General features: G+C 26.9%; 1 protein-coding gene across 4 annotated transcripts in view; it reads left to right on the top strand.

Moving 5' to 3' along the window:
- Nucleotides 1–768: 768 nt before the first annotated feature.
- The window catches only part of LOC145185899 (GRB10-interacting GYF protein 2-like), a 35,488-nt gene continuing 25,481 nt past the window's right edge, over nt 769–10,775 (top strand). For all 4 annotated transcript variants that reach the window (XM_090099217.1, XM_090099219.1, XM_090099216.1 and 1 more), the window contains exons 1-7: nt 769–883; nt 2,435–2,468; nt 2,601–2,823; nt 3,024–3,120; nt 6,762–6,849; nt 7,777–7,838; nt 7,987–8,205. In XM_090099217.1, coding sequence (XP_089955343.1) covers nt 2,440–2,468; nt 2,601–2,823; nt 3,024–3,120; nt 6,762–6,849; nt 7,777–7,838; nt 7,987–8,205 — 718 coding nt within the window. In that variant the 5' untranslated portion in view covers nt 769–883; nt 2,435–2,439. The remainder of the gene's footprint in view (nt 884–2,434; nt 2,469–2,600; nt 2,824–3,023; nt 3,121–6,761; nt 6,850–7,776; nt 7,839–7,986; nt 8,206–10,775) is intronic.

Genomic DNA, 10,775 nt, shown 5'->3' with positions numbered 1-10,775 from the left:
TCAAGAATATGGTTACTTACAACTCAAAACAAAAATCATTACTGTTTAATTTTTTTGCGATTGTAGATAACAAATTGTATTCATTTAATGATACATTTATGGATAACATGTAATAGATTTCATGGAGATTAAAATGAAAAAGCACACGAGTAGAAAATAATAAAATTTTTTTTTTTTTTTAAAGTATAATCAAAACATTTTCAGAAGATGAGCTAAGTACTCATGAGCAAGTTTCTGGTAAGCTTTGGCAAAAAATATCAAGGTCTAAAAAAAAGAAAAAAGATTTTTTGGAACAATCTGCTATTAATTTCGTTTTCAAGCTTTTATCTTTTAAATCCTTGGTCATCCTACATATTACATTTATTTAAGGGGAATGATGCATATAGTTTTATTGAGTAATAAAGTAGCTTTTTTAATACTACTAATAACAATTCATGCTTAGTATGTATGATTTTGCTCAATTGGGCAAATATGGGTTTAGAGGTTTAAAAATCGCTAGCCTTAAATCGCTGAATGGAAAATGGGCTTTAGAAAAAAAAATTTGATGCTGTAAAAAAAAGTTTTAAAGTGTAATTTATAGTTTCAAATTTACGTTATTGCATACTTCTTTACTTTCTTTTTTATGAGGCTTTAAATTTATAAAAAGTTTGCAGACTGGAAAACTTGATTTCCTGCCTTTTTTTTCTTCATACAAACTACTGTTATTCCACGCATGATTATTCTACGACCAGTAAGCGATGTTTGAGTATTGGTCACACTTCTTTTTCTATATTTGATATTTAAAATATATATATATCTTTAGGTATACAAGTACATTAACAAACATCACAACCATTGCATGAAGAGTGCTTCTTTCGAAAAAATTAGAAAAATAAATTAAAAGGTAATAAATAACTATAAAAATTTTGGCATTATTCTTTTAACTATAAATATTTTATTTAAGTTTTGAATTTAAAAAGCTATAAGCCGCATTTATTATGGTCTGCCTACGTACCTGTGCCTTATAAAAACATATATATATATATATATATATATATATATATATATATATATATATATATATATATATATATATATATATATATATATATATATATATATATATATATATATATATATATATATATATATATATATATATATATATATATATATATATATATAGCTATAAATACAGTTTGTTGTTAATTATTTATTTGTTCATATTTTGTAAGAGTTGGTGACAAATATAATTGTAGTGAAAAGTTGCTTTTGAAAAACTTGTTTACAAAAATATAAAATGTATATCCAGTGTTTAAAATAGCATCTACTACCATAGCATACCACACCATTACATACCAAAAGCCCATAAGTAATATAAAAATTAGCTCATTCTTTTGTTAGCTCATTCAAAATGAGTTCTTGAGTTGTTTGAGGACAAATGACTGGTTTGTTTCAGCTAAATTTGCTGTATTTTAATGGAAGGTTTTATTATACAAAAAAGTTTTAAAGGATAAAATCAGAAAGCTCAATTAGATTCATACATTCTAACAGACTTCTATTTTTGTCATATATAGGAAACCAATTCAAATATAATCAAGCTTTAATCGCAATTATATCAGGTGTATAAATTGATGAGTTACTTAGAATTATGAATCAGATCTATTAAAATTAGTAATCAATGGCTTGATAAATCCAATACTAACTGTATAAATAATTGAAGATGGCATTTTCAACTGCTAGCGCATAGTTTGCACAAAATCTCAATAAGTTTTAACTGAGATTTTATGTGTTGCAATATTCTCAATGTTATAGCACACATAAAAATTTGTTTTGTCCTACACATTAATCTAACTCTAATAACACTTTTTTGATTTTATGTTTTCTTGTTTTTTATTTTAAAAAAATAATTAAAAATATTTTGTTGTCAATAAACTTTGCTATCAGAGATTTTGTTTTTTCATTTCATTTAGGTTTTTTAACATTTTAGATAAAAAAACTTGAAATGCTTAAAAGATTTTTTTAAAGCTCTTTTCTAGGTTTTCAGATGAATGTTAAAGAGATTGTGAGGGCAAAGAGACATTAACCTTTTAATGTAGTGCTTAAAAATTGTAAAAAAAGAAAAAAAAAAAAGAAAATGAAAAAAGAGATTGATGGTTTTTAAGTAGAGAGCATTACAAGATCCAGATTTCGAATGCCTCAAATTTCTATGAAAATAAACCTTAATACAAGTATAAGCTTTGTAAAATTCATGTCTATGAAACCAATTAATGTAAATATTTAATGGTGCTCAGAAAAATCCATAAAACAGTGTGTATATAAAAGATGTGAAGTCAAAGATATTTGGTAGATATAAATCAATATAAAGTTTAATATTTAGTTAAATAGAATATACTCCTTATATAATAGTTAAGTATTTTAGTTATTTTTGTGTTTAATCTTATTTTGATTTTAGAAAAAATGTCCAGTTTAACATTTGGTCCAAAGTGGTAAGTATCCTTACTTTCCAATAAAATAATATTCAATATCAATAAATATATATCCTCTGACTTAAAACAAGTATACTTATTTTTTATATGTAAATACAATTTTATATATCTTAATGAACTGTTGCTTTTAAGGGTACGTGATCTTTCCAGTGGTGATAATAATGCAGCTGCTCCCCCTAACACACCACCTCCTCGCAAGTATAAATTGGCTGAGTTTCGTTATGGACGTGAAGAAATGCTTGCATTGCTTAGTGATAATTATGACTTTCCGCTAGGTCTTAAAGAATTTGAAGATATAATAAATAAACGACCTGTTCAACCATTGGCTTTTGTTCCTGTTTCAGAGGAAGAAGAGGTTATTTTAGTTTGTCTTTTACTTAAATTAAAAAGGTTTTTTTAAAAATAGATTGTGTTTAGAAAAGGTACAGATTTTCCTAAAAAAGATTTAAATCAGCACAATTTTAGGTACCATTGTTATACAATCACTTTGGTTTTCTTTTCTTAAGTTAGTACAGATAAAATTTTTTTCTTATTAGTTAACATAATATTTTTAAGCGATGTCATATGGGCGGTGTAAACAGTGCACTTGTACTAAAACTGACTGGAAGAGGTGCGCCTGTATTGAGGGGTCGAGGTGCAGTAAGAGGTCGAGGTATAACAAACTTTGAGCTTTTCAATATAGTTACCTATAGATGTTTATCTTTTTAATTTTAAAATTTTTTTTGTATACTTTTGTAAAATCTTATAGGTGTTTAAAACAATTGATATTGTACCAATTTTTGCCATGAAAATAGTTAAGACTTTTCATGTAAATTTAAAGTAGAGGTGCCGTAGCAATTGCTGATTGGTCTGGAATAGAATGTGGTTTGTACACATCTAACATCATGTTCACATGTGTACATCTAACATGTGAATTCACATCTAACATGTGAATTCACCTACACATATAACATCTAAAATAAGACCACATAAAATTATGCAAGGGATTTAGGGCTATTATAGGATATTTGAATACCAGTATTTTAGTAATCAGCTAAACTGTTAGGCTGATTATTATAGTTAATAAAAAGACTGGTGTCCAAAAAATTCATATATAAATTTAAATCAAATATCCCAAAGAAGTAGCTAACTGTTGATAGAGAGAACATATTTGTCAATAATGGTATTAAATTAATTGTAAAGAATTAAATCCCATTTTAAGAAGTACATACTTGTTCAAATTTCTAGTGTAGAAACTTACAAGGGGTCTATATGGAGAATTAAACTGTTCATGTGATGTCAATTTTAGTTTCAGTTAAAAACACAAAAAACTAAAGCCACTAAAACCTTCCTTAGGTTGGTTAAGCTACAAAAAAGGTTTGTTTTTAGTTTTTTGCTCTTAAATGACCTAATCAATGCTAAACTGTCTTAACTGAAGTTTCTTTTGTTGAAGATCACTCAAGAAAAATACCTATTACATAGTAATTCAGCTATTTAATTTAAATTTGAAAACTCTCAATCTGATTATAGATTGAGAATTCGCAAATTTAAATTAAGTTAAAGATTGTGAATATTTGGAAAAGCAGCCGTGTCAAAAAAACTGATTCTCTTAAAGAAAAAGGAAATACATGCCTCTTTAAAAAGGAAATCAATTTTGGACTTTTGAAGTTCTTCAGTCTTAAATAATGTATTTCAGTTGGAGTAGCAAGATTCAATTTGCATTTGTGCTATACTCCAAAATGCATCAATTTAAGTAAATCTGGATTATTATGACTTAGTTGATATGGTTGTTTGTGATAAACTTCTATTATAAATTTCAGAGACTCAAACCAGTTTAAAAAATCATCTTTAAGTAAATTGTGTGGCTCTTCTGATGTTGAAAAATAAAAAACTATTTCATACATTAAATTAAGTTTCATTATAAATTTCTATTTATTATATTAGATTTCTCTAAATTTTGTATTGGGCTGTCCATATTTGTTAAAATTTTTCAAGTCAAAGACAGTTTAAAACATAGTGTTTAATTATTTTCGTGATAGGTGTGCAAGTCAGTACAAGTTGGAAGAACTTTATAAATCTTTTCACACATTGAAGATTTTGGAGTAACTGGTAACTGGTGATGCTATGTGATTGTAAATCTAGAACAATTAAAAAATTGGTTGCTACAGCTAGCTTAAAAAAACCAACAAACATCCAGATATTAACAGCTTAAACAATCTTTGACTTCTGTCAAAATAAAATATTGGGTATAACTAGCTTATTCATCTCACAGTTAAATGTGGATTAGTTTAGAAAAAAAAAAGACTGTCATTGGGGAGTTAAAATTAGACCAAGTACAATGCAAATCTGCACTTTCAAAAGTTCTTGTAGAAATGTAAAAAGAAAAATTTAGTTTGTTGTAACAATTGGTTGATATGTGAAATTTAAGACCTAAAATGTTTGATCTGAAACCAAATCTTGAAAATTTAACTCTGAAAAACCCACCTGTTACTGAGAGAGATGACTATTATACTTATTGTTTAAATATTTTTACTGTAATTAATAATTCTATAGAAAATTTTATTTAGATAATTAATTTTGTATTAAGGCTTGGTTGAGTAATTGTCATACAAACCAGAAAATATTCTTCATTTCAGCAGAAAATATGTCTTGAAATCCTAATGACTAAAATACTTAATGACTGCTTTTAGAAGATGCTGTTTAAACTAGTTATGGTTAGGAACAAAACATATTTTCCCCATGACTTTGGATCCCAACAAGGAAATTGGCTAATTTAAAAAACTTTAAGTAACTACTATTGAATATGATTTATAAAGTTTTTTTAATTCAGAGCCCTTAATTCTTTTTCAATGATGACAGACCTATATCTAGTATGTTCATCTAAATTTTGAAAGTTCCACCATTCCAATATTTTGGTGAGAATTTTCACTATTGCTAGTTTTCTTTCACATACTACAGGCTTTTTATTGGTTTGATTTTCCTGCATCAGCTTTATCTGTCAAGGTGATCTTTGAAAAAAAAAATTTTTTTTTAGTAGTTTACAATGGACTACAGTAACTTAAATGATTGAAGACTATTGCTTGTCAGTTTCTGCTCCTTCACATACTTCCAGATCTGGTTGCAATTCCAAAAAGAAACTTGAACTCATTCATTAATTGCTAATGACACTATCCTAGAATTCAATGTATAGATAAGTAATTTGATAATGAATATATTTCTGGGAATTGCAGCCATCATGAAGTTACAGCATAGTCCATTAACAGATACAAAAAATATTTTTTCAGCTTTCAACTTGATGAAATACTGTTTGACTGAACAGTATAAAAATTATGTAAATAATAAAGTGGCAAGATTTTTAATTATAGATCTAAAAATAAATTTAAAAAACAAAAATAATAATTACTAAATATTATTTTAAAAAATGTTTCTAATGGTTTATTAAAAGATGGCTTACATCCTTAAAATCAGAATTTTTATTTTATTTTTTCAATTTAAAGATTTGTATTTTGTATCACAGAAGCATTACCATGCTGGATTTTCCTATGAAGGTTATTTCAAAGTATGTAGAATAGTAAAGTATTTCAGTTTAAAAATGTAGAAAATAGGTAAGTTCAAAGTAAGTAAGTTTCTAGATGTCTCAATTTTACCTAAATACAATCTTTTTGCATGTAGGTAAATTGATTGATTTATCTTAAAACACTGATATAGAAGTTGGTTATTGAAAATGTTGCAACTAAACTACCAAAAAAAAGGGTGATACTAGAAAAAAGTGGTAGCCTGGGGTTGAGTGTCCATACAAAAATGTTTTTAGCATGATGTAAAGCTTCTGTACCAAAAATTATTGATCAAAATAGCTGGTATTAAAACATTCCACGTGGATTTTATATGGCCTCAACTTTCATTTAGGATCTTTAATTTACAACATGTTTTGTCAGTGTAGAAAGACTTTTACTTTTTGTCTGATATTTATGGAAAGAGGTATTTGCTTCCACATCATAAACGTTTTCTAATAGGGCAGAGTATCCAGCAATTATGCTTTTTGTACTCATTGTTTATTACAAGCACTGCCAATATTTTTAAAGACATTTTGATTCTTCAGCTACTTGTATTTGAGATTATGAAGTTGGGGAGTAATTATCAATAGAAAAATAAAATCTTAAAAACTGAATTTTATTTGTTCAGAAAAGCTTTTTCACAGCAGATTTATTCAATGCAATTTAGAGATAAAATGAAGCTCTGACAGTTTTTTCTTAAATTTTTTTAAACTTTTAATCATGTAAACTGTCATGTGAGATATTTTAACTTTCTTTCTAGGTCGTGGGCGTGCTGCAGATTATCCTCTGCACAGATCTTCATCTACTTCTGAGGATAGCTCTTACTCACAGAAACCTTGGCCTGAAATGTAAATTTTTAAAAATGTTTGTCATAGTGGGCCAAATCTTGACCAACTCTTTTTTAGGACAAATACCTTAAAAAGTAATCTTTTTCATTATTTTTAATAGTATCAGCTCTCAAACACTCAGCAGTTTTTATCATACTCAATATTAATTGGTTCCAGTAATTCAATCATCTTAAACCATATAAAGTGAAAAAACCTAAATTTAAGGGAAAAATGGTTATTGTGTAAATGGAACAATTACTATGATTAGTGGTACTGGAAAACTTACAGTAATTGGTCAAATAATATATTTTCCTCTGGATGACCTTAATTATGATTTGGTGCCTTCACTTCAAACTCTAACTCAGAATCAGCAAAAAGTAAGTTAGTACGTTAAGGTTTAAGACAATCTAATTGGCATAAAGAATTATTTTTCTGTTTTTAAAATCTGCAAAAAGGTAAAATGTCAAAAAAAGTAAATTAAAAAAAAACTAAATTTCTCTTGCTTAGAAAATGTCTAGATGGTGATTAGCAATTAAAATACATTTTACATAGTATAACCGCTGACAGCATTTTCTTACAACCAACAATGTTATTTAAAACAAAACATCCATGATTAATTCTTTTTTCAAATTTGACATAAAGTGCTACTATTTACAGCTAATAAAGTAAAGCATGTTAATCAGGTCAATCATTAAGTATAAATAGGCAATTATCTACTAGAAGTTTTTGTTTCTTATAATGACATCTAGGCCAATGTTTTTAGCTAAATATAGCTAACTACCAATATGATGTAAAAATTATCTTTTGTTGACAGTAGAAGAAATAGTATGCAAACACCTGTGTTAAAAAGTACTTTAAAACAAAAATTGCATCAGGTCAAAGAGATTAATAATAATGCTTTAAAAATGTCTTCATTACAAAAATAGTTTGAAAAAATTTAATTTTTAGTCAGCAAAGAGGAGGTTATCATCGTCCAGTTGGGAGAGGGGAAAGTTTTGATGGTTTACCTGGTAAATTTTATGTTCTAATATTTTTGCTATTTTCTAAAAAATCCTTTTTTGAGAACAATCTGAAATAATATCAAATAAGAAATACCCTATATTTTTACTGGTGCTGTTTCTTTTAAGTCAATTGCTGCTTTAAAATTTCTTTTAATAGCTCGAGTAGGTTATGAGCCTACTCGTTCTCGAATATCTGGTGATGGAACACAACCATCACCTCGTTCAGGTGAATATTGGCGTTCCAATAGTACTGAAGCACCAGCATCAGTTGAAGATCCTGGCTTCCCTAGTCAAGAAAATGGTAGTGACGGATGGCGACAAAGTGGAACTAAACTACCTGTCACTAAACCAATTGTTAACAAAAAGGGTTTTGCAGGTATTTTTAAAGTTTCTATCCTTTGTAATTAATCAGTATCTGTCAAATATAAATTTTATTGGTAAAATTTTATTAACTGAACAACTTACATGTTACAGAAAGATAGCAATTAATACTTCCACTCGCATTATTAATTGATTATTACAATAATTCACTTTTTCAAATTGTGTATGTGCTTGTATGCACATAGATATTTTTGGTAACAAATTTTAAAATTTAAAGCTAATTAAACACAAATAAAATATGAAATAAAAAATAAAAAAATATTGTTAGTGAAGAGTGTTAACCTTTTAATAATTCCATATAATGTTACAGGAAATATTAAAAACTTGTAAAATAGAGTTTTGAAATTCTATATTTTTTTTGCTTTTAACTGATTAATATTTGAAATATGCTTGGTTTGGTAATAAAAACTAAAAGTTGTATTTAATTTATCATTACATTTTGTCAAAAATTGTAATTACAAGTTATTATTCAAAAAGAAACTAGCTGAATCCACGAAATTATAAGGTATTTTATGCTAGCAATTACTAAGAAAATAAAATTATGATATCTTTTAGTTTGATATTTGATTAAAAAACAAATGAATAAAATAGAATTAAAAAAGTTGTGTACTAAAACTATAATGTATACAAAAATAGAAGTAAAAATTTTTAGCTTATTATTGGTGTAGAATATTGTCATTATGAAATCTGAAATCTACTGGCAAGATGTTTTTTAATACTTATAAATAATTGTACTTTTGTTTGGTAACTGGGAGCCTATCTATTAGTAAGTTTCCTAACAAATCAAATGGCTGTGTAATCACGATCAATTTTGTTTGTAGCAAGTTATTTTCAAATCTAAGTTTAAAGAAAGTTTCTCCTTCCAGAACATACTGCAGAGTTCTTATGATGGTTACTTTACTATCTCCTAGGACACATCCAGGATGGATATTTTTGTATACCATTTGTATGTCATCAAATTTTTTGAAAAAAGTGTGCTACAAATATCTTATGTCATATGTATTTGGTATTTTTCTTGCAGATTTAGATATTGTAATGTACTCAGCGAGTGGATTTATCACTTTATGATGCTATCAGCTTTCCTACTTCTAACTAATTTTAATGTCCCAAATATTTCTTTCATACGTTCCCCTTCTAAATATTTTTGTTCTTTAGCTATGATATTGATTGTAGAAACATTTAGAAATGTATTAACTATAATTGTATAGCATTTCTGATACATATATACACCTGTCTGAGTAGACAACTATCTTTCTATCCACTGTGGTTTCTATCCTATCTTGTATGAAATTTTTGTGAAATGTTCTTCAAATGGAGGCAAATTCCTAATTCCACAATATATCAGTTGTCAGCATCACATTCTGGACAGGATTCTCTCTCTGCTAAATGACAAAAAACTTGGTGGTAGCATAACTAGGGTTGGAAAATAAAAAAAACAGCCTGAAAAAAAAAACATTGTTTTATTTAATTTTTCAATTAATTTGTAATATTTACATGTTTTATCCATAAAATATGCCATATTTTTTCAATATAAAATTTGTATCAGATGTAAATCACAGTTTGTTTTTTTTTATTTATTTATTGTATAGTGTCTTTACATGCAGCATGTAGCTCATATACTATAAGGAATATTTCATTTGGAGCTATTTTGATTTTCTATATAATGTTAAAATCAGTATTATTTTCTTCAAATTAGAAATGTGTAGAAATGTAAGAAAAAGAAGATAAAATTGAAAATTTGTTTAATTTCAAGTATATATTTATGTTTTCAAAATCAATCTAGAGTCAATGCGTAATGAAATATCAGCCTACTTATAGTTAAAAAATACATTTCATTGATAAAAACACAAAAAATGTAACTTTTTTTTTTTCCATAAAAAAAGCATGATTTGAAAAAATGTTATTTTTCACAATCCTAAGCATGACGTCTCTAAACATTCAATATTTAAGTATCTCAATTGATGAAAAAATAAAAGGAATTGATGGCACAGTTTGTGAATGAAACAGAAATCTTTGATAAATCAGGCTGGAGAGTTGAAAATATTTGTATCATTTAACATAGGTCTTTTTCTGTTAATTTACTTTTAAAAAATTCATAACATAGCAATTGAAGATGGAATTCCAGACCTATTCTTGCTATCTTCAGATTAATTCTTATGACTAGTAAGCTGGAATACCTGGTGCAATGCGCTGGTTTTTCCAGCTATTAGAGATAAAACTTTACTGTATTAATCAGAAATGCATTCATAGCTATGTGGTTTAGTTCCCAAAAACATGACTACATAGCTAATCATAGCTAATGTAGTCATGTTTTTGGGAACTAAACCACACTTTAGGTAATGAAGAGAAGATTATTGCAATTTATCAATACTTTTTTGCAACAAAAACATTGATAAATCGCAATAATCTTCTCTTCAAACAAAAACTTGTCTTTACAAACTTTCTTGTTCATTTATACCATACTTTTCCAAAAATATCCCTCAAAAATCTTCATAAAAAGCCGCTACCACATATTTACAATTTTTTAATTTTCACTGGTAAAAACTGTAAAAAAATTATTAGCTC

Source organism: Hydra viridissima, unplaced genomic scaffold (genome assembly GCF_058129835.1).
Source record: "Hydra viridissima isolate aposymbiotic clone 2 unplaced genomic scaffold, HvirCarnegie_v1 scaffold_9, whole genome shotgun sequence".
Taxonomy (NCBI): domain Eukaryota; kingdom Metazoa; phylum Cnidaria; class Hydrozoa; order Anthoathecata; family Hydridae; genus Hydra; species Hydra viridissima.
Note: the sequence above shows the minus strand (reverse complement) of the source record. Positions and strands in the feature narration are given on the sequence as shown.